The 24404-nt window shown below is 42.7% G+C and overlaps 1 protein-coding gene across 1 annotated transcript in view; it reads left to right on the forward strand.

Annotated features, from left to right (window-relative positions):
* KSR1 (kinase suppressor of ras 1) overlaps positions 1 to 24404 on the forward strand; it is a 75246-nt gene that overhangs the window by 27337 nt on the left and 23505 nt on the right. Inside the window, exons 2-4 of the mRNA XM_068910209.1 lie at positions 8523 to 8663; positions 21015 to 21162; positions 23409 to 23880. Coding sequence (XP_068766310.1) covers positions 8523 to 8663; positions 21015 to 21162; positions 23409 to 23880 — 761 coding nt within the window. The remainder of the gene's footprint in view (positions 1 to 8522; positions 8664 to 21014; positions 21163 to 23408; positions 23881 to 24404) is intronic.

Here is a 24404-nt window from a genome sequence, read left to right on the forward strand (position 1 = left end):
GCAAAACCAAAAGTCCATAAGCCAACCCAGACACCCAGGCAGAACAAAGAGTCTATCAGATGTTTCTGTGCTGTAGCTGCTGCAGGTAAGGCTGGGATGGACACTCCAGGCACAGATCCTCAGGTGATGTAAGTTAGCGCAGCTCCCTCACTGTAGCATGGTGCAACCTGCAGAGCTGTGCACTCAAAATGTTGCCATCTCTAACAGCTCTTATTCCCATCCTTGCAAAAGTCCCGATTTCCTCTACTTTTTAGAAGCTCTATAGAAGTTAATGCTGCCATGATCTAGTGGTTAGATCAGAAGACTGAAAACTACGTCTTTCATGACCTGTTTTTAGAACTGCTCCTTGATTTTGTGCAAATCATTTATAATCCTTCTTCCTCTTACTTTCTTATTTTTAATAAGGTGTTACTGTATGGGGTCTTGTGAGTATGTTAACATTCATAAGGTATTTTTAGCGTTCCGAACAGCAGCACTGTTCTGCAAGCTGTCCTTTTTGCAAGGGGACTGTGCCTGTGGTTTTGCATAGTGGGAGTCTCCATACCTGTGCCTTTCATTGCACTTGTATAATTTGTAGAGATGTGAATGTGAAACGGGCACAAGGAAACAAGTAGTCTGTTGAGGCAGCAGCAGAACCAGAACTGGAATGCAGGTCATGTATGTTGGACAAGGAGTCCTGCTTGCTCAACTGTACTTCCTTGCTGAATGAGTCAATCTGGTACAAGTATGTGAATGTGAATTCCACAGACTGCAAGTCAGTGTCTACCATGCATACAAGCTCCTTTTCTCAGGTACCGTCTCAAATAAATAAATATCTGCTAACAGATATTTCTTTGTAGTGTTTTATCTGATAGCTTCACCTTCCCCCTTGTGTCTGCAGATCCCTGGCAGAGCTGAGACTTGAACCCATGTTTTGTGATACTCTGTGCCTCTGCTCCTTACCTCTGTGCACTGTCCCCAGCATGGACCAGGCAGACCACAAAGCTACTTCTGCATAATGATTTTTTGGCCTTACTCTTATCTCCTCTAGTTGAGCACTTTGTCCTTGTCTTTTTCTTTGCGGCTGCTCTGGCCCTAGATGAGCTTTCAGGCTCAACAGCTCTCTGATCACAAACCGTACAGATCTGCTTTAATTAGATTCTGCTAATTAAGGAGAAGATGCTGGTTGGAGAGTCCAACCAGCATTTCTACCACGTTTGTGTTTGCCATTTCAGTGTTTTTTCTGTTACTCTGGTATCCAGGTGCCTGATCAGCTCTCCACTCATCTTTCCAAAACCCTGTCAAAGAAGGTCTGTTCTTACAGCTATTTCAAAGATGAGAACCTGAGGCAGAGCAGATGGTGACAACTGTGTCTCAGAAGGGCCAAATAATTACCCTCATAGCTGGGCTGCACTTATAAAGTGAACCACTGTAAGTCCCTTGCACCAATTGAGTCAGAAAGATGTTAGTTCGTTAATTTGTTGGGCCAGCCATCTGCACAGGGGTGTTCTGAGCTCTTGTTCAAATCACAAGTTCTTCCCCCGCTCTCTGCTTTCATACTTCAAAGCAAGCAGCCTAGCATAAAGCATAGCTTGCTCTATAAAAATGAAGTACTAGCTCTTTCCTTTGCATGGACGAGCTCTGTTGCACCTTTTTTTCTTTTTCAGTTCAGATGACTTTGAAAAAAGTGTCCTGAAGTACACTCACATTGCTGCTGGTCTTTGAGTGGTTGTGGAGATCTTTATCAGTTTCTCACATGCTTTCTGAGCATGACTTGAGATACTTAAATTTGGCAAGTCAGATTCTGACCTTTTTGTGTTCTCTTCATTGCTCAAGTTGCTCAAGATTTTTTTATTTTTGGTCTAACTTAGGCCTTTTCTATATAATAGCACTGGAGAAAATACATAGGAGTCAGCTAAAGGTGTGGAGGGCATCCACTTTCACTGAGTGCCTTTCAGATGACTCATCTTACTTCCCCCAGAGTCCACATGCATAAAGCCTGAGATCAGGACTTTTGTCTTCTGTTTCACAAGATAGAAATGCAGGTAGAATGCTATATCAGATACTGACCCAGCAAGTCCAGTGTCCTGCTGCCAGCAGTAGCTATTGTGTGATGCTTCAAAGCGTGCACCCTTGCCCTCTGGGTCCTGTTCTTGGCAGGAGGTTAATAGAGCAGTTCCTTCCTGATTAATTCCTGTCTGAAGGAAGATAGATGATTTGCATTTCTCTTAGCCACATGTAAGAGCTGGGTCATACATTGATCTCGTCCTTCTAAAACTTCAGCGAGCAGCCTGTTAAACTGCAAGGCACTAAGTGGTTGTAGGCTTGGAAGTACTGGTGTAAGCTTGTATTTATCATCTTCTCAAGTGCTGCCAGACTCTGAGATTTCCTCTCCAGGGATAGGGAAGCATATTCTGCTTTTGAACATGTGCTTGATTCATTGATTAAGTAATAACAATTGTCTGTTTTGGATGTGGCAAAAAAACTCTTCTAAATCTGGCATCTGATAGGTTTCAAGTCCTCAAGAAAAGTCCTAGGCATCAGTGAGCAGAACATTATAGGTTTGGGGGAGAAAATGTGAAAACATGAGATCTGGTTGGCAAATCCGTGACTGAATAAAACTCAGTCTCAGACTGTTGATATTCTGAAGGATATTGGGTAGTACTTTGGTATAGTAGAATCCCTACCAGAGCCCCTCTTGCTGTCCTCAAATTGTTTAATGTATCATTTCCATTCTGTGCCTCAGTTTCCTGTTTCTTTATACTGAATGCTTGCTGTATTTGTAGGGCGTTCCAAGATCTGTGACAAGAAACATAGCTGACAACAAACTCTGAGAGACAGTTGATCCCAAATTTGACGCATGAAACTTAATTTCGTTGGTTAGGGGCCATAACTTGTTATCTGCCTTGCTTTTCTTTTATCGTTCTCTGACAAATTAAATTAGAATGTAATTTCTGATCGATTAGCCAGAGGTCAGAAATATTTGGGGTTGCAGTTTGAACACTGAATTCTTCTGAATCATGCTTGCAATATCTCCTTGCTTGCTGGGAATTCCTGAATTTTGCACTACCACATCAGTGAACCAGTTTTACAAGATGCCATTGCTTTGTTGTGCCATATCTGCAGCAGTTCAATTGAAAAACTGTGTGTGTGTGTGTGAGAGAGAGAGAGAGAGAGAGAGAGAGAGAGTGAGACTGTGTGAGATTTTGTTTGCAGTCATCAAAACTCCCAACTGTTAGTTGGAGGTCATGAGTACAGGTAAAGTTGCATCTCAGGAGGCCTGGCTGGTTATTTTGTGTAAATAAGTAAAAAAGTACAAGTTTGGCTGTTTTTTCGTAAACATTCTGGGCCTGTTTCTCACATATGTTGTAAAGGGATATTAATGCAAAAATGCTGTAAGAAGGAGGTGAATGTTCATCCAGGACCATACCTTGCAACATGTATAATTCTTACAGCAAATGAGAACTGGGTCCTGGCTATCAGCTGCACCAGACAGAGAGAACAAGGGCTCTAATGGAGTACATCTTTTAAGTAGTAATGTGCTCCAGCTACGTCATATCCTCTCTCTGCTTTTGTTCTTTCCCATTTTTGTGGATTTAAAGTAGCTGGAATATCACTGCTTCTGTTGTGGGGTTTGCCATTTGTGATGTGTAGGATGTGCTGTTTGGCAACCAGGCAGTGAGAAGTTTACTATTGGATTTATCTCTCTGTCTAGTTTGTGGTTGGAGACCTGTATGTTGTTTGTGGGTTTTTTATGTGCGTCACTGAGCCCAGCAGTTTTATTATATTCTCAGAAAAGGGTTTTGCAACAGCTCAGCTATTAAAGCCAAACCATGTAGTTTAGTTAAAAGTCTGGGCAGGAAATAACATAATGAGATTCATCCTAGGGGAGAAGTGTGGCGTATCTTGGGTGGGAAGGGAATGCAGATATCCTATTTATAGGAACAGGGGAAAACAACTTTGGATTTGAAGAGTAAATGCAAAGGACTTAGCATGGGAAAACCAGACTTGGCAATCTAAGATACTCAGATCCTTGCTGTCAGACTACTTTTCCATTTTTAAGTATTATGTCTTTGCTATATCCCAGTGAAGAAGAAAAGTTTGAAACTGAAATCTGTGTTGCATTGTCTTCTTGCAGTGTCTTTTTAGGAGTTTATGCTATGGACGAGCCTCATTAAGTGCAAATACTTGAAGCCCTATTATTTTATGCAGTACAAAAATAGTTGAAACAGCACCTACTCCAGGGAGTTTGTGCAGTCCAAACAGGCCGAGACACATGCAGCATGGGAGAGGAAATGGATTATTTAACTTGTTCAAGGTCATGCAACAGGTCAGCAGCAGAGCTGGGAGTGGAGTCCAGCTCCATTGCCTTACCCATTAAATGGGATGCTTCTGGTGTTGCATTCAAACTGATGAGGAGAGCTTTTGTGGAGAAGGCAACAATAGCGGCTCTTAGTGCCTCCAGAACAGCCTACCTCAAAGCAGAATACTGTCCTCCTACTGCCATTGCAGAGATTGTAATAGGATTATGTGGGGCCATACATTTTTATGGATAGTTTCTTTTACTTATATTGTGATTTCTGTTTGTAAACAGATGTTAAGTCTGTTCTGCCTTTCACCGTTGTATTGGAGCAGAGATTCCCAAACCTTTTCTTGCCACTGTCAACACTTGCAGTTCCCTACTTTGTACTGGGTCATGTGCTACTTTTAAGGGATTTGCATATCATTAGTGCTACATATAACTAAGCTTGCGACTGTAGCTTTAGAGAATATGCTGACATCTTGTCCTTCCTTCCAGGAAAATAAAGCTTGCTTTATAGGAGGTCCTGCACTGAAATAGCAGATTACAATCAGATGGAGGAACTGAGCTGTTTCTTTTACACATAGGCCTATCACAGCTGGCTGTACCTGTGCAGACAACCTCTCTTCTTTCCCTAGGTGCTCAGCAACTTGAGGTATGCCAGGAATGGGGAAGGGGTAAGAAGCAGTAACCAGCAGGGACCTGGGGGAAGAAGCAGTAACATACCAGAGCACCTTGGGAATTCAGCATACTCTGTCTTCCAAACGTGCAGCTGAGTTGTTTGCCCTTGGCTGTGTTTTGTAGTTGCAGTATGTATATCAAAGCAAAGTGCATATAGTCATTGAGCGTTACTTGGAATGGCCTCCAGAAAAGGGAAGGTTTGGGGTGATTTCTGTCTTCCCTCCCATCTCCGCAACATATCTACTGCACAGCCTCCTGTAGTGCTTTTAACTTCTATAGGCTGAGCTTTTGGCATACTGGGGGCTCTAGCTAGTCGCCAAACTTCCTGCAGCCTTCTCTTTGTGTCCCTTATTAGGAGACCTTCCCTCTCTATTCATACCAATTCTTCTTTCTTCCTGTTGCTTCCATTCTCGCTCTGTGCTCCTTGCTAACCTCACTTCTAGCCTGTGGGCTGCCAAGACCCCTTCCTCTTTGAGAAGGAAAAATGTACTCCCTTCATTTCTCCTGTCAGGATTTTGGCTATCCTATCTTTACCCATGCCAAAGTCCCGCTTTCTCATTCTACTCTTTTCCTCCCTAGTATATATTGAAGGAAGAAGTCAGGCTGCAAACATGGTACATTTGTATGCAATGAGAACAGAACCAAGTACCTTGAGTGGAATGAATGTCTGATGATGAGAAAGTGGGTCTTGTTGAACAGGTTTGTTACAACAGATGGGCAGAATCACAGTTGAAATCCATGAGAGTGTTCAGTCTGAACTGTAGAGCAGTTTCTTTAACTGTAGGATACAATATTTCTGGCTCCTCTCCCTAATAAATGGGAGTTACCCCAGGATGTGCACAGTTTTATTTTTAAGTGCTTGGGAGAGCTGTATAGTAGCAATGCATCTAGTGCAGTCCAGCCAGCTGTACTGTGTCAGAATGTATACAATACAAAGCCAAGCATGAGCTAGGGGGAAGGTACAGCAGTGAGCAGCAGAGAAAATTGAAACCAAGCAGTTAGCAGGAAAATATTTTGAAATTGCATTTTCAAGCTCATTTCTGACTTTACTATGATTTTATTGAGTGGGAGAGCTCCCTGGATAGGCTGTTATGGGCAGATGGGTATGACAATGAGAAAGCAGAAGGTCATGACTAAGTCAACCAGCAAACTGCCTCGTGTATGCCGTCTGTCTGCATTGAGCTAACTCTGAAAGAATAGAGCATGCCTAGACCAGAGACATCTTATTTAGGGGTATGTACAACTACACAGTAAAATACAGCTGAAATCAAGGTTAAGAGAATGGTTACAGGCAGAACAAGTTGCAGCACTGACCAAAAGTCATTTAGTCACACTAGCATATGGTGCTATGATGAGGGAGTGAGATGACTTGTCTCTAATTGGTGCAGAGTGAAGGCAGAGGACCGTGGCTGCCCAGGCCCCTGCTGAGCCAGGCTCCAGCCGAGTTGGAACTCAGCTGGCTTCAGTGGTCCCTGCTGCCTGCAGGGACCTGCCCCACGCTCTTCTGGAGCATTGGGTCTGACTAGAGAAAGCAAGCAAAGGGTGGAAAAAAGGAAGTGCTACCATCTCTTTTTATAAAAAGAGGTACCGAGACTAAGAAAGATTGAGTGGGATTTCCAAGGTAATTTCTGTTATTTGTAATGTCTTATGCTCCAAAGTCATGTTAGGAAGTTATGGTTAGAAGGTTCCTCTGGTTTCAGCTGGGTGGTCATACAGTAAATGCAAAGCAGTGCCTGAGTCTTCTAGGACACAGCAGTCCTTTCAGTGCACAGTTGCCTCTCCTAAGAGTAATATTGCTTTGCCTGCCTCTATGCAATGCATGAAGTATCTGAGTAACTCTTTGATTGCATCAGTCCACTTTTTAATAAATCTCAAACTTTATAGCATTGCTTTCTAAATTCAGAAGTGTGTGGGCAGAGACAAACCTTGCTGTTGTACCTGGTAGTTGTGAGTAGACAGATTGCTCATAAAACAAAACCCTCAGCTAACTTTACAGGAAAGCGCAGGTTAGAAATGCATTATCAACAGCTGCTTGCTTCCTTCATTATACAGAACTTATGGTTCTGCTGCTAGAATGCAGCCAACCTCCAGGAAACCTTCAGTGTAGTGTTTTGGTTGGGCGCTGCTGCCACTGCTTGTCTTCCACGGACTTCAGCTGCAACTGCTGTGCGAGTGATCTGTATGCTTCTTCCATTCCCATGGGAATAGTTCAGTTTGGAAGTTGAAGCCACAAACATCCAGCTGGATGTGCAAACTCCCAACACTGAGGTAGGACCATATCAGTCAAATATTGCTGCAATCTGTTGCCATCCCAAGCAGGACCTTCAGGGCTTTTCCTACACTTGACTACCACTACTTGTGGCCATGCAAAAGCTGAGGCCTATGGTGGCTTGATTCCCAAGATGTTATGACTGAAGCTAGAAACGCTATCCCATCAGCTATTTTTAAAGAATAGTAGTAGTATTAGCAGTATAATAACTTACAGGGTGCATAGGAGGAAATGATCTGATTTTTTTTCCTGCATGTAACTTTGAGATTGTGTGTACAAGTCAGTAGAACATCATTCAGATGTGTTAACCAAAAATATTTGAGCAGAAACTTGAGAGAGATTATAGTGAACAAAGAATCTGTGTTTGTTTTTTCCTTTTTCATTTTGTAGTCTGATCCTGTCCCAAACGCTGAAATTCTCAGTTGACTAAGGACATGTTTTGGTTTGTAAAACATGGATCAGCTAACTTGCTTTGAGGCACTGTTTTGTTAAGCTTAAGTTTGCCCCATGGGAATGTGTGACATAGTGAGAAACCCTTTGAGGATTTTTCTTTTTGTTGATAAGCAAGCATAATGCACAAATAATATTCCTTCTTGTGGTTTTGTTTTTCTATGCCTGAAGTGACAATTTCTGCGTAGTGCTTTTGGCATTAGATGGTCAGGTGATAAAAGCTTTAGTTTTTCTTCTTTTAAGATCATTGTTTTTATTGTTGGCTTTGTAACAGAAATGCCTATCAGTTAGTGTGTCTCAGGGTCTTTGAGTACCATTGGCTGTTCCTGCCTCACTGAGCTTCTAGTCGAAATGAAGATCAGATGTAAAAGGATATAACAAACATGGGAGAAATGGATGAGAGGACAGGGGGTCCTGTGGGTTAGACTAGCAATACCACAATATCCAGAATGAGGTTGCATATATATATATATATATGTATTGCTTTTAAACTGAATGTAATTAATTGTTTCAAATGGTTTGGTTGCCCTTTCATATTTTGGCACCAAACCCAACCACTGCAGAGAACTTTTGTTGATATGGGTTTAAAGAAGGGGCCTGCAGGGATAGACCCTGCAGGGTCCTGCCTTCTGCTGAAACCTTACAGAATAAAGATGCTCAGTGTAAGGGAACTGCTTCACTGTACGAATTTCCCTGAGTGCTTGCAAGAGTATGTCATTGTTAAATCATGAAAGAGCCCCACTCACCAACCGGCATCCCGTTTTGCTAGGTATTGTACAAACATTGCCCAGAAAGATGACCTATCCGAGAGAATTTAACTATTTGCTTTCTGGATCCCAACAGGTGAAACTGATTGACTACATCCACAGACAACGGCAGTGTAAGCTGAGCGTGCCCCTGAATGACAGGACAGCAGAGCTCAACAGCTACCCAAGATTCAATGACTGGTTAGACATTGTCAATGTGAGGAAAGAAGTTGTACAGGTAAGGGGAAGATAGCCCTCAGAACAGAGCCTTCCTGCCATTTCAAATCTGACCTTCCCAGCTGCGTGCTGGGTATAAATGTAGTTTCCTGAACTTACTTTCAGGCAAGGTAGGAGTGTGTGGGTATGAGTGTGGACCTTTGGTGGAGAGGGTGCTTCCTCTCTCCCAGAAGCAGCCATCACACAAAGGTAGTGGTGAAATACTCCCTTCCCTTTGTTCTCCTCCCAGAGTCAGTAGAGATCTTATAATAGCATGTGAAGTAAAGCTTCACACCTATTCCTCAGTATGAAACAGCAATCCGGCATTACCAAGACCTTCTCTCCTTCTGCCTGCTAGGTCCAAAAATGCCACCATAACTCATTCACTTACTAGGTTTTAGATCATAGTAAAACTGTACCATACTATCTTCTCTGTCCAGCACTAGCCCAAAAAGGGACCTGGAGTTAGAATTTTTACGCTGATGTACCGAACAAATGGACTAAAAAGTTAAGAGCTGTGAAAGCCTAAGAGTTTTCTTATTTCTGAAAAGTGTATGCCATAATTATAAATCAGTGAAGATCCAAAGACAGCTAGTGGCACTTCCTCTCTCTAAACTTAAGCCGACATAAGAGTGGTCAGAGTTTACAAGTTTGGCCCAAACTGATGGTTCAGAAACTCTAAGCGCACACAGCAATCAGATTACAAAAACGAATGGATTGTGCCCAGTATGCCCAGTAGTGCTCAGGTGGGAAGCTGTGGTCTGGATTTGGAGTGGGTGGAAGTCTTTGATCAGAAACAAATTGGTTTTCATTACATCTTCCCTGACTTGTGAGTAAAGTCTCTGGTTCAGACTGGTATCAAAAGAGCATTGCATCAGTATAAAAGGATGGAATGAATAACTCCCTTTGGTGTTCTGTGCGGTTGCAGGCACCAGATGTTCATGCTCGTAGACCGAGGCTCCTTCTGATCTTTACAAATTTTTTTTATGGTTTAATTCTTAACATGCAAATCACTCCTGACCACTGCAAGACTCTTTACTGCACAAAATAATCCGACTTCTGCTGGAATCAGAAGTAACCAGATAAACCAAGGAAGGCCTCCAGCTCCTCTTTCTGACACACTTTTAAAAGAAGAACCTGAGATAATGTCCATGTTTAGGTGGTTACTAGGAACTCCAGGATTGCAGGGCACTGACATCAGATTGTTCCCTGGGGTCTGGACTGTGCATGACTTATCCATGCTGTTCTGTACTGGGTGACTAGTCAGTTCAGTGTAACATTAATGGCAATGTAAGTAGTCCACTGATAGCTAAACAAAGCAGAAAGGGCTTTTTGCATTCTTTTTCCCGTTTTTGGCTCTGCAGACCAGGTCCCAGTGTTCTCTTTCAGTTTCCTTTGATCTTTACACAAGCAGAGATTTTCCTTAACTTCAGCAGGAATCTGCTTGTAAAAAGACTAAGTGAAAAATTCAGCACATTTCCATGGATATTATTCCAGATTGATGCTGATGGTGACTAAGTAGATTCTGGTGAAGTGGGATGAGTTCAAGATTGAATTTTCCTTTTATTTACTAATATTTATATTGAATATGATGCCTTTAAATGGAGATTGCCTTCCAGTCTAGCTAGGGTTTAGGTAGTACAGCTAGAGGTGCAGGGATGACAAGGAGAGAACGGAACAGCAGCCTGTTTTTTGGCCAAACTGCCAGGCTCCCAGCTATTGTTGGTTTCTAGGGTTACTGGAATTGCCTGAGCTTAAAAGAATGTCTTTGTAGCTCTTTTTGAAATCCTTTGTGATGCCTGCAGGACTGGGGGCAGGGAAGAGGTAGAGATGAGTGGAGAAGGGGGAAGGGAGGTGGACAGTTCAAACCACATCCTGCTAATTCAGGGAGCAAACACTGTCCAGTCCATCCTTCCATTTGTGTGGTTCACCCTAAAAAGGGTGAACAAATTCGTATCTGGTCTAAGTCTGGAAGAGAATGCTTTCTAACTGTTTATTATTTTTATTCATGCGCTCTTACTACTCTCTTCCGAGCAATGACCAGTGTAATAAACTTATGTTCCTTCTGTTCCCAGAGTCAGAAATATGAGAGGTGTAAAAAGCATTTATTTAAATTCCTCTGTGATCCCAAATGTATGGTTATATTTGTAAGTTGTGCTTCCATTTCATGCAGCTGCAGACAGCTTCTGTAGCATTTAGATTAGCTGTACAGGAGAACTGCAACACACACTGGGTCTTCAAAATGAATTTTGAGTAGGCCATGCAGGAACAGGCTCTAATTTGTGAGAAATGGAAATAGGTGGACTAATAAAACAATTGATGTGAAGAGCAATTGAATTTGTAGTTCTTTCATTGATTCTTTGTCCTGTTGTTTCTCTACTTAGAAAAGAGCAATGCAGCCACTGTTGGTTTTTTGTGGCATGGATGACAGCAGGGTATCTGAGTGCAGACAGTACAGGGGAGATGTTTGTCTGTGATGAGTTGTCTGCCAGAAATGTTACACGTATCATGGGATCATTCCTGCGATAGCTCAGATTTCATACAGCATGTGAGCACATTTCAGCTGAATGCTTTGAAAATGGAAATCACTGACAGAAGGAGCTTTAATAGGTTAACTATTAAGAAATATATAATGGTTGCCCTTAGCTGTGCATGCCCTGTGGCATGACTGCGGAGCGAGGTGGTGGTGGTTTAAAGAGATGGCTCAGTAGGTGGACAATGAAAATTGGGACACTTGGGTCCAATACCTGGTTCTACTGCTGGCATACAAGATAACCTTGGGGAATGACTTCATCTCTCTGAGGTGCTGTTAGTTCCTCTATAAAACTGAAATAATCACCCTAGGTTTCCTTCCTAACACTTCTAAAGAGTGCTACAGGGAGAGGGAAAACCCTACAAATGTTGTAATAAGATTTTGATGTTACGTACAAACCCTTCTCATCTGTGAGACTTTTAGGCTCTGAAACTAATTGGAGAAGTTGTCAAATACTTGTAGAGTCTGTGAGAACTTTCTTCCTGCATGATCCTCGGAGGCCTCCAGATGCAGCAGAGCCCTGCCCTGGCCAGCTCTGGGGGCTAGACAGAAACAGCAGGTACAAAACAGGAGGCGAGTACCGGTGAAAGGCTCTCCTGTGGCCTATGTCAGGGACAGGTGAAGTCGGGTGAAAGGCCTGAAGTCATGTATCGTTCCTTTTTTAAATGGTTCTGATTCCCTTTGCATCTCTAGAGTTGCTAGAATGAACATTTCAAGACTGTGCTAGTCTGTGACAGAACACCTTGGAGAAACAGCCTAACTGCAAGGAGTTCTTTAGTTCAACAATCAGAGAAACAATACTCTTTTTATCTCTGTCTCTGTCTCTGCCTTCCTCCCTCCCTCCTCCCTCTCCTCTCCCCCTTGCCCGCTCCCAAATAAAGCTGCCATGCAGGGAAGCAACAGAAGCTCCCAGGCTCTCCTGTCAGAAATAGAGCACCGGCTTTAATTTAGAATATCTGCTGACTCCTCTAGTCCAGAGTGAAGCCTATTTTTTACTCAGTGACTTGCTCCAGACATTGTGAAGCTTGAAAGCTCTCACTGTTACAATTGCTGTCTTGTTGTTGGGCTCCTTTCTTTCTGTGAAAAAACTATATTTAAAACAAGAATAATGATTGCTTGTAAAATCCTTTAGTTCTGGAAGAGATTATAGTAATAACAATGCACTGTTTATGGCGTTGGGCAACAGCTAAAACTCCTGTGAACATGGATAACAGTCAGCCAGTCATGCTGCGAAGAGTGAAAGGGCTGTTCTGTGTGGACCTAGCAGACCTGGAGGTAGGTGGTGAATACAAGCTTCTGGTTTGTGATCCTGTTTGCTCTCTGTGAATATACATTCTGAGGGGTAAGGAAACTTTGAATCCCCCCACCCCTTGCTATTTCTTTTTCTTTGTTATTATGCCTCTAATCAGCTACCACACAGATTTTTATCATAGTAAACAGGGGTTAACGTGGAACAAGTTCTGCTTTGGAGGTGGACTAATATTGTTCTGTAATTTTCTTTTTAAGTATTTTCTAGGAAATGATAGAGTCCTTGTTTTTGGCTAGGAGTTCTGGAGATGAATTAGCACTGTGTATGTGTAGCTCATTACAGAAAATGATGCATAACTACTTTAAAAATGTAGTGGACTGAAACTAGGAAAGGAGATACTTGAAATGAGAACTGTAAAAAGTGGGACAAGGGACTGTGCAGACAGGGAGATACATTTAAGCTATGTTGTGGTCTCCAAAGGCTGAAAGTTGCTCTGAAAATGTACCTAGGAAAATACTGCTCTGGATTGCCGTTCTCCTTCTGACAACTGGGGTCAACACTTGAGGGAGGGGTGGGAGGGAGCACTGTCCCCACTCAGGCTAATTGAAGGGGTCTCTTGCAGGTCTAGGGTACTTGGTTCTGGGCTTGGGACTTCTCTACCAAAAAAAAAAAAAAGGAGGAGTAAAAAAATTCCATTGGTTTATTTTCTCTAGTGTAGAAAAAGATTCCTCTCAGCCTTTATCCTTGTTCTTTCCAGAAACTTCACTATTTGTTCTCACATATAATTTGTCACCATCTTAAAAAGTAATTTAAGAACATAGTCATCTCCTTATCATCTTCTGAAACATGTCTAAACTAGCCTTGCTCTTTGCGAAGCAGGGGTTCCAGTCAGTCAAGTTTGGAAAGCTGTTTTTAGTGTAGATAACTGTCATGCACAGGGCGGGGCAAATCCTGTCCTAGTGATTGTTGGCTGTAAGCAGAGCTTTGCCAGCACCGGGCCTGTTTGGGATGAAACAATGCACCCATGTCAGGGCTGGCTTATGGCAGTTCTGCCTGAGGAATATATGTGACTCCCAGGGTATAGATTTTTTTCTTAGTAACTCCTGTTTGCTTGTGAAACTGATCCGGTTCCCCATTTAGCGTTTATGCCACAGGTGGAGAGCTGTGAGGCTGGGTGCTTCTGTGCCTTTTCTTGCAAGTAATCAGGAGTGGTTCGTAGCACTTGGCACACTGTGGAGCAGAGCAGTAAGGGAGGTGCTTGAGTAGGAATCCTCTGTTACGAGTCTTCCACTGCTCCTATGGAAGTCTGTGGAGGATGGGGCATTGGCACAGGATTGATAATATTAGACCAAGCCAGATGGTTTGACTTGCTCGGACTGTGATCTAGCTTGTAGCAGATCATGCTGATCAGTTCTTGGAGGCACTATGTAGCATTTATGTGCATGCATCCTTACTTTGGTTGGAGGGATGGAAGGGACAGATCTGCCTAAGCCTATTGGGTTTCCACAGATGTATCCTCTCAACTTCTTCTGCCAGGATATCTATATGAACAGACTATGAGGACTATGGCCGTTTGTGGGAGATTTCCATGGGTCTGGCAACAGAAGCTCTGACTGGACTGCTAGATAGCAGAAATCCTGAATGTGCTAATTATGTATATGCAAATTAACTCTGTCCTGCAGGATTCCTGTGCCTGAAACTCACCAGGTTCCAGCTGAGGGCCCCTCCCAAGGATAAACAGCTCTCAGAAAATATTAATGTCTCTCTCTTACTGCCAGGCTCCTGGGTTCACTTCCTTTGCCATGGGGGCCAGGTGCCCCTTGCAGCCTTGCTCACTGTGAGTTGTTTGTGCCATGAGTTCAGCATGAGGCTCATGCTACCCCTCAGCATCTGCAGTGAAGCTCTTCAAACGCGGCATCTGCCGCTCCACAAAAAGGCAACAGGTAAAAGCAGCTATCCTGTCCACCAAGAGCAGTCTGAATGGGATTCCCCTGAAGACGGTCAGCTCCTCTCCATCCCACCTGTTGTGTGGGGTTGCAGTTAAGAGCAGTAGGGTATGCCTGCTGTATCCATCCAGCAATACAGACCTAAGAACAGCCAGGCTCTAGTAGTTACTTCCTTTTTCCCCTCTGACAGCATGGCTTATTTTGGTATGAGTAAGAACAAATTGAACTGAATCCCTCGGAGAATTCAGAACTCATTCCAGGCAGGGATTCAGTTGTCACCATCTTGGAAAGGATATGCCATTATTGAAAATATGTCTGATGTTTCAGTACTTGTTATTAGGATACCATCACACTAAAATGCATGGATAAGAAACTTCCCAGCACCCTTTTTTTGTGTACAGTAAGCTACTTCCCTATGCATGATTTCTCACACTATTAAAAAAAAATGCATAATTCCATGATCTGAGAGTCACTGTTAAGCTCTTTTGTAAGTACCTTGCTCCTGAAACATACAGGCCACAGTCCCTCAGGTCATTTCTTATTTCACTGTCGTTTGCAACTCAGCCAAGGGATTTTTAGCTCCATACATGAGGAATATCTGCATGTATGCTGAGAGGTAAAGCAGAGTAGAGGGAGATGCTATACAAAACCTTACCCTGTATACACTCAAGGCTTAATGTAAGCTATAAATTTCGTGTGAGAGGCTTTCCGTAATGCCCATAAACTCTCCAGAAATCTGATAATACAAGGATTTTTCAGTACCTTCACTGGACTCTAGAAAGCCAGAGCAGAATAAAAACTAGCAGGCACAAGATGTTCTTAAACACATCCTTACATGCTTTGCTTAGAGCTATCAACAGGAAATTAAGCACCTTATGTAAGGGGCTTTCTTTTCTAGCATCTGCTTCTTTATGGGAGGATGACTGGTGAGGATATTGATTTAAGAGGAGGCGTGTGGGGCCCTGGCAACTGTCTGGCTTTATAAGAACAGCCATGTCTACTAGGATGAGGGGCAGGTCAGACTTATTTTACTGAGCACTAGCAGTAGCATCAGCTCTGTAGGCTTATCTGCAGGAAGGAATCTTTACCAAAAATATCCCATCCAGTGTGCTAGATAGCAGCATTTTTGCCTTGTTTCAAGGATTTAAGTTGGACACCAGACAAGATTAAAGCCCTTCTTACACTACCATGAACTCTTCTCCATGGCTAATTCAGAGTAACCTTTGGATGACTGCCTGAATACTCTGTGGTTTACTTTTCTCACTTCTAAACATGCATGCTGTGAAGTGCACAGTCTCCATGTCTGATAAGCAGGTGGGTTTTATAGGGAAGTCCTTTCACCTGTTCTAAGAAGGAATGATTTCCTGGTTTGAGTTTTTTAGCATCATTTCTGCTGAGCAATGTGCGGTGAGTAAGGCTTTAGGTTTTGTTGGCAGCTGCTGAAATATTGAAAGGTTCTGTCTCCTACTCTTTTTTTAAAATCTGACCTTATTATTGCTGCGGTATCTGCATATCCTGCCACCTGCCACGTCATTCTGTAGTCAAGGCAGGGTGTACCCAAGGAGATGGTACTTAGCTTGGCTGTAATGCAAGCCTTTAAACTGCATTGTTTTAAAGCCACAGTACTCAAGAAGAAGCAGGTAGAGAGAGGTCTGTTGGACCCATGTTTCTCACCATCAGTGCTGAAGATAGGGAGTAACTGCCTTGCAAGTGCCCAGAATTGCACTACATTGAGAAGGTTGGAGCCCTCCACATGGTCCCCTGAGATGGACACGGACAGGGAGGTTTGCAGGGAACATTCTTCTCCCCAGTGCAGCAGCTGAGCAAGAGCACCAGCCACAACTGAGCCAGTTTTAAGAGCTGTCTTGAACTAGTGACCCTCATCATTATCACATTGGCCTGGGGGCTAACACAAAGGTGAATTATATCAAGCTAATCTTGCAGGGATCAGGTTGACCAGTTTTATATTAAGCCACCACATATGTGCAGCACATGAGTGGCTGTTCAAAGAAAGCCTCTTACTTCCCCTCCCTCCCCCTCTTTGGAGGCTTATTTCTTTTGTCGCGTGTCATGGGGGCTGGCAGCAGGTTCAGAAAGTCTGAGCTCTTCCAGCTCAAGGTCACTGGGATTGTTTAAATATAATCTCCTTTTCTGTACTTATACTTTCCTACAACTTGCTATTCTGTCTTTCTAAAATTGAACTATGTGCAGACCCAGGAAGGAGGCAAGCTGGCAGCAGGTTGGACCCTTTGTCAGTGTGCGCGTTGCGTGAGATCATGCAAGGGCTGCAGAGTAAAGTCAGCAGTGAAGAGCTGGAGCTGCCCTTTGCTGTTCAGCTACGCCTGGTGTGAGCCATTAAAGCTTTTCGTAGCAGGCCGTACGTTGAGTTGGGTAAAACACAGACCTGCTTAAGCAAGTGAAACCAGTCTGCTTAGGGACAACCAAGCCTAAGCCCTCCGTAGAGGCAGAATTGTGTCCTGCAAATGAGTGAGACTAAGGAAAAAATGTCCTGACGCTTCTGAAAAGCTCAACAGTTTGGAACTTTTTGTAATTTATTTTTTCTTAAAGTGTTTTCAGGGTTTTTCTCTGCGACCAGGAAGGCTTAAATTAAAGTGAAAGCTGGGGATTCCTGGTTACAGGAGTTTGAACTTAAAAATGAGAAAAGCACTAAATACTGTCAGACTTGCAAGAACAGGCAATCCTAGAGTTTAACCATCAGGTTGCCATGGGACAAAGATGAGAGCTTAATTCTGTTGGGTAAATGTAGATTTGCGTGTGCTCACCTCTGGGAATGTGAGAAGGGCCTGTGAAGCTCTGAATGCTCCTGTGCAGGAGCATTCCTGTCCAGGCCCCCTCAGTGAATATTGCCCCCTCGGTCATCCTCAGGCATCTGCACTGTTGCGAGCTCAAGAATTTTGTGCTTGTGAGTTGTCCCCTGGGTGTGCTGACTCTGCGTGCTGTTATAGTCAGGAACTAAGCCTGGATGCCATTCCACATACCCCATACAGTAGGGGATGGGAATTCCCTGATTAAGCTTTGTCTACACTAGCCCAACCAGGAGAGCTAATTTAGCATAAGTTAAAATAGTCCATACTGCCTCATTGATATAGCTTGAAGCACACAGTCAGTATATAGTTATTTTTTCAGTATACAGGCCTCCACTGACGACTGACTGTACAGGTACAAGACTCTTGTGAAAGGTACAGTGGTCCCTGCTCTAGGTAACTGCTGTACTTCACCCTTCTTCTTGTAAAAGGTGAGCAGATAGAAGAGAATCTAACTGTATCTTAGCTACTTCACTAGACACACTTGCAGAACAAACTAATTTCCTACTTTTTTCTGATGCCTATGCATTTCCAAAAAAATTCTTTTATTAGGATTTGGTTTACTGACTCCTGTGATCTCTAAGCTGGACTGAAAGAACCTTTTTCAGTATCTGATCCCACACCACACAAAGCATTGTGGCTCACTAACATTTCTGCCAGCCTAAATCTTGGTTTGATACCCCCAATCGTTACCTGAAGCAGTAACACTACAGATCAGTGGTGCTTGTCTATTCTAGGACCTGCCACAGAGAAGGCAATGAAGAACCCAGATCCCCAGCTGTGCTGTAACAGCCTGTCCCAGCTGCCCCTGCAGTCCAGATGCTTGCGCTCCCATTTAAGCCTGGGCGAGCGAGCCTGGCTGGGGCTGAGGTGCGTTGCATTCCCAAGGAAACCTTCGTCTCTTTCACTTTACTGACTCACTTTTCTAATAGCTCTAATAAGTTACCAGTTACACTGGTGCTGGGCAAAGGATAGGGAAGTTGTGGTGATACTGAGTAACGTGACTTGATAGCTTATGCTGGGATCTGGAATGACAGTGTTACTTAGAGCAGCAGCTAAGTCATCTGGGTTGTTTTCTTAGTGGGGAGTGGTGGTAGGGAAATGTTTCAAGATAATTCAGGAATGACATAGCTGCAATCCTGGTTGTTATAAAACTATGTAAAAGTAACATCTACATGAAATGGGATAAATAACTTTGTGAGGGACACTGGCTTTCCCACATGCTTAAGGGAAGCATAAACTTCCATGCTTCAAAGCACAAGGGCGCCAGTGGCAGTTTAGCAGGCGCTTTTCTATATTATGCTATAACGAGTGTTTTGGGGAGCACGTAGGTGAAGGCACTAGAAGGACATCAGTGGCTGACTCCTTACCCCTGTGAACACTGGCTAACCCAGCATACACTCCTACATTTTGGAGTCACATCACGCTTGCCCCACGGCTGTTTGTCCCCCCAGTGACTGTCCCTTTTAGAGCTTCTTGTGTTGATTTCTGAAGCTGCCTGCCTGCACCTTAGTGCTGCCTGTGTGATGCTGCTGAAGGAAGATGCCTCAGTGAGCTGCTAGTCTGTGTGCGCTGGAGAGGAATTCAGAGCATGGTGGGGAAAGAACTACCTATAAGTTAGATTTGATTTAATTTGATTGTTATCAGCCCAGTTTTGGCTGGGGCTTTTTGCAAGCCAACTTGCGCTGGCTTCGTGCTGGAAAATGTCAGCTCTGGATTTTAGGATGATTAGCTCAAACTTAAGGTGTTTAACACTGAGATGCCTAAATTAGGGCAGGTTATTTCTCTCTCTCAATCACTTTGGAGGTATGATGTAATTTAACTGTGTGTGCTCAATATAACTATTTGAGCATTTCAGAATGTTTGAGATCAAGTTACCTCTATGAAAGCAACCAAATCAGTTTTGATTCATCTCTTCATTTTAGGAACCAGACTTACTTCTATCCCCAGAGAATATTTCTATTTGAATAAAATCATTGCAGTTTCAACCTAGATAATCTGAATTCCTGGATTTTTCTTTGTCCTTTTGGAGTGTGTAATATCAGGTTAGGAATCCCAGGAGAGCAGAATTCACACTGCATTTTCACTGGAATCTTAGCAGTTCCTGCTTTTTATACAAGTGGAAGTCATTCAAGAACAAGCTTTCTTGGGGAGATTCAGTTATTCCTGCGTCTTGGAGGTGCAGATGTAAAGGAAAATGAATGATAATTGCCGGTACTTCCAACCTCAGATGGGGTATCTGTACTATTATTATTCTACTAATATCAATTCTAAAATAAAAAGAAAATTTACGACAATTTCTCTGAACTCTGGCTCTGTAGAACTACTTTGTGTTTACTGAGCCTTTAAATTCTTGGCCTCTCTTTGAGTCAGCTGCATTTTGTGTTTTATCCTGAGAATGCATGTGACCAAAGATGCAGGATGCATTGCTTAGACTTTACTCCTGGCCTTTCTTGCTTTATTATTTTTCTTTTCTCCATGATAACAGTCACTTAAAAAGGAAACTACATGATTACTGTTTGTGTTACCTCATGCAAAGCTCCAAAGGTTGGGTCTGTTTCTAGCACTGTCACAGTTGAAATTAAAGCCATGAGTCAAGTCTTAAAGGCATGAGTTTGTATGAAGATAGATGTGATCTTTAAAGGACATCCAGCAGCACTCTTTCAAATTTGATTTATAGCCTTTTAGGGTTTGAAGGGCGTTCTAAATATCTGTAGGATCTCAAGCTTTTTATTGTCAGAGTGAGACATGCTTTAGAGTTTCCCCTTAAAATAAAAGCCTAAAAAACTCTATTACATAGCATGATTCTGGGAGTTGGAACTTTAGGAAAGAGGCCAAATATTGTGAAATTTGTGATCTCATTCTGAGAGTAGGCAGCAGTGAGGTTTGTTTAGGCAAAACTTTCAGGGAAATTCCTGGGTATCTGGGCTAAGTATCCTGGTTTTGTTTATCATTTACAAGGGCTGCAAACGTGCAATGGAAACATTTGAATGGGGGAGGAGGGAAGCAACACCCCTCTACTTTGTATCTGGAAATACCAGATCATTTCATGCTTTTTAGTCTCCTATATCCTTTGTGTCTGTCTGATTTAAACCTTATCGTTTTTGGGACTTTGGCATATGAAGTAGTACATGGAGTTCTGCACAAATATCTTTCTAAGCAAGATATGGGTAAGGCAGGTTCTCTAGTGGAGAAAAGAATTGCTTGAGGAAGAAGCGCTTTGTCAAAACATTTCATTTTGTTAATGAAAGAAGCTATTTTCCTCACTGTTTTTGCTTTTCATTTCCCTACTGAAAAGCTTAAAGTCTTTATATGACTTTTTTCAGTTTTCCTATCAGTTTTGTTTTATGATTGTTATTTTTAATGAAAAAGTTTAACATTCATTAGTAACTTCAAAAAATACTGGGTGTAAGCTTTCCCCTTCAATTACCTCTAATCCTAACTTAGTACTGGAGATCGACCGTAACGTGCCCGTGGTACAGAGCACATTCTAGTGTACACCAGCTCTCTCCTGGTGTAGGGAGGTGAGAGCAGCTGTTAGGCCCTGCTGTCATCTGCTGCACAGTCACTGCTGACCCAGTGACCCTTAAGAGAGAAGCACTACCAAAATGAGTAAATCATGAGTCAGACTAGGCAGCAAGACAGTGGCACTGCTTAAAATACATCAGAACAATGAATGGCAGTCTGTTATATATACATATGTGTGTGTGTGTGTGTGTGCGTGTGTGCGCGCGCGTGTGCGTGTGCGCATATATTTATACATACATATATATATAGATACATAGATATATAAAGTATGTATGATCTTATTTTTCTGCAGAGAATACCAGAGGAGCTAACCTTAGATGCCTTACTAGAAATGAATGAGTCAAAGGTGAAGGAAACCATGAAGAGATGTGGTGCCAGAGATGAGGAGTGCTCCAGACTCAATGGGGCACTGAGCTGCTTAAGGAAGGTGACTGAATCAGGTACCAACTACCTTGTTGTATGGGATTCATTTCTCAGTAACTCAGCCCCCCATCCTGTTTCCTTTTATATGAGACAATCTGCAAAAACCTCTGGAAAGTGTCATTAGCTATATTCTGTAACCTGTATTTGGTTATGGCTCTTGTATAAACATGAAGTTGCAGTGATCAAATGCATCTAGAGCTGTGGATGGGATCTGGTTTTAACAGCGTGTTCAGCTGTTGAAATAATTGTATATAGAAATATCCCTCCGGCTCAACAAAGTTATTCCTTATTCCATGTTCAGAGTTGGGTCTGATGCTCGTTCATCCTCTATCATTCAGTACCTATATCCTTGCCCTAATAAATTGAACCTGATTTCTCATAATCTCCTCCCCAAATATTGTCAACTCAGAGAGAAGGTGTAATTATGTTTTCCCTGACTTTGCTCAGAAGACTTGAGTATTTTTCATTTCGATGCCTTGGAAAGACAAAAATTTCCACTGTCAACCCTTTAGCACTGCATAGCTTATAGAATGCCAATTGATTCACTCCTGTTTAAAAACCACTTGCCACCTGCTGTTTTTGCTCTGGCTGCTAGAATCAATAGAATCATTAGCCAAATACCAATAGCAGATAGAAGAACTAGAAAGAACTCTGATTTACCTTGAAATTGTAGAAAGAAGGGAATTGTGTAATTAGAAATGTGCATATTCAGCATGCACGTGGATCTGAACAAGTTATTTTAGAAGATAAACTCTAGATTCTCAGAATGCTGTTTTACCATCATCCCCCCCATCCACCTCCCCAGGCTGTTTTTAAAGGCATTGTAAATTCTGCTTGTATGAGAGTGTTTCTCACAGCATAGTGGTACTAATGTGCATCAGATCTTTCTTTGTAGAAGTTATCAATCTGTCACTGAAAGGTGATGCTTCCTGTTGGTATTATAACAGTTCATACCACCCACAAATCATAAAGACTAGTTAATGGAAAAACCAGGAAAATAGCTCAATTTCATATTTCCTTTTTGTAATCTTTCTGTTTTGGGCTATCAGATATTTTCCAGCTGTACTGTGGCAAAGCCAGTCATTGTTCAGGAGGCATGGCATTCGCTTATTACAAAAAAATGGCATCTGATTCAAGTTTAAGTAAATATATTATTGTTTGTCTCCCTTCCTTTAAAAAATGTTTTATGTTTTGAGAGGTACGATTACTATTTTTAAAACTAGGTGTATGTTCAACCACTGACTGTCAGTATGACCTCAGGGCCTGAAGCCTTGACGTTTCACATTGCTTTTTTTAAGTGATTAAGGACATACTTAAAATTAAGCTAAACAGTTATCCTGCTGAGTTATGCCTCTGAAATTATCCCAATCATGTATATGTTCCTGCTCTACTGTTTGCAGGCATCTGTACATGTTTTTCCCTTTTATACCCAGAATTGGTGTGCCAACGTTACTGGCTACAGTGGCCATTCTGAACTACAGTGATAAGCATTGTAGAGGTTGGTGCTGGGCTCCACCAATGATCCAGCATGATGTTTTGGTTCCTTTTTGTCCAGCTCTCTGTCCCTGGTAAAGCTCCAGTTAACACAGTCTGAACAAATACAGCAATTCTGTGCTGAGCACTGCTGCTCAGCAGTCTCTAATTGAACAGCCGTGCCCCAGTACTCCAGGCATCGGGTAAGTTCTGGGCAATGGTTACATGTCAAAGAGAGAAGTGTACAAGTCAGTGCCCAGCATCTCCTAGACACCCTTTTCCCACGCACCACCCATTCAATCAATGGCCTTTCTCAGTTCCATAAGGTGGTATTTAGAAATTTGGTTGGCTAATAAAGTTTACTTTCCTGACCAAGGACCGGTCTAAAAATAGACAGGATAACAGGTTGGATGTACAGATTTATCTAAATGAGTTGGCAGCAAAACCCCATAGACTTGCAGTGGGATGTAGGTGCCTGTTTCATGCCCTTAATGTATATACCACACTCTTCAATAGGGCCCCAATCTAGTAAAACTGACCCCATCATAGAATGTGGGACCTGATTTTAGCTTTTGAAATACATGGCTACAGATAGAAAAGAAGGGTGATTAATGCCCTCATTTTAAAGGTAACTTAGCTCATGGCTTAGAAGGGTCCTAGGGGAGGAGAAACAATTACTTGGCTAGGCACAAAGGAGAGAAAAAACCCACCTCACAGCCTAGCACTGCATCATGGAGTGTGTGTATATATGGTGACTTTTCTCACTAACACTGCTGTGGTTGATGAACAGGTGGGGAGTTAAAAGATGATGTGCTGATGAATCTTCCTGAGGCACGCCGAGAGAGCAGCTCTGTAAACCCGACAGAACCCCCCTGCTCCTCTGCACCTACGTGGACTCCCACTGCATTGCACCTTCCCAAGGGCAGCAGCCAGCAGGCACGTTCTGCATCAGTATCCACAGTCCCATCTTCAGATTCTCTTGCTTCAAGTCATGGACCCTCTGTCTATGCAGATAACCTCCTGGACCCTTTTGCTTTCCCTGCACACAGTGGAAGGTTAGCAGCAAGGACTCCTCATAGCATCACTATAACTCCACCAACCACTCCTCAAGCCAAGAGACGACATAAGTTGAAGCCACCACGGACTCCGCCTCCCCCTTGTCGGAAGGTTTTTCAACTGCTACCTAATTTTCCAACCCTCACAAGGAGCAAGTCTCATGAATCACAGTTGGGAAACAGGATAGATGAAATTCCTCCAATAAAGTAAGCATGATGCTTCCTCCTTCCCTATGCGCATTGGTGGGCTATGTTCATACCGAAAGGTACTTACTGCTCCAGTTTAGCTTTCATATAAAAGAGCTGATGTCTACTTGCCTGGTCATGGTTTCGCTGTAGTCTAAGAACCTATATCAGCACAATGTTCTAGGATAGCCACAGAGCCTACTCAACTCAAAATGGAGTTGAGATTTTGGGTGTGAGCATTAAGAACAAAGCGCTTTGCTTTTGATGCTGTGGTACTGTACTGCTTGCTGATGAGCATGAAGGAGTTCATTATAAAGGTGTTGCCCTGTGAGCAGCGTATTATTGTTATACACTGTGTATGCATATGAGTTGTGTACTAAACCCGGCAAATTGCTAGACCTCTAAATGCAACAAGTAAGCAGTTTCCATTTAGGAATGGGTGAAAAGGGTGACCTTGAACTGAAAAGACCTGTGGTCATATGGTCAATACACAGCTTTGTTTTGAAATTCAGTGAAAAGAAACAGGTCCTGCTGTGATCCAGCTT

Source organism: Struthio camelus, chromosome 16 (genome assembly GCF_040807025.1).
Source record: "Struthio camelus isolate bStrCam1 chromosome 16, bStrCam1.hap1, whole genome shotgun sequence".
Taxonomy (NCBI): Eukaryota; Metazoa; Chordata; class Aves; order Struthioniformes; family Struthionidae; genus Struthio; species Struthio camelus.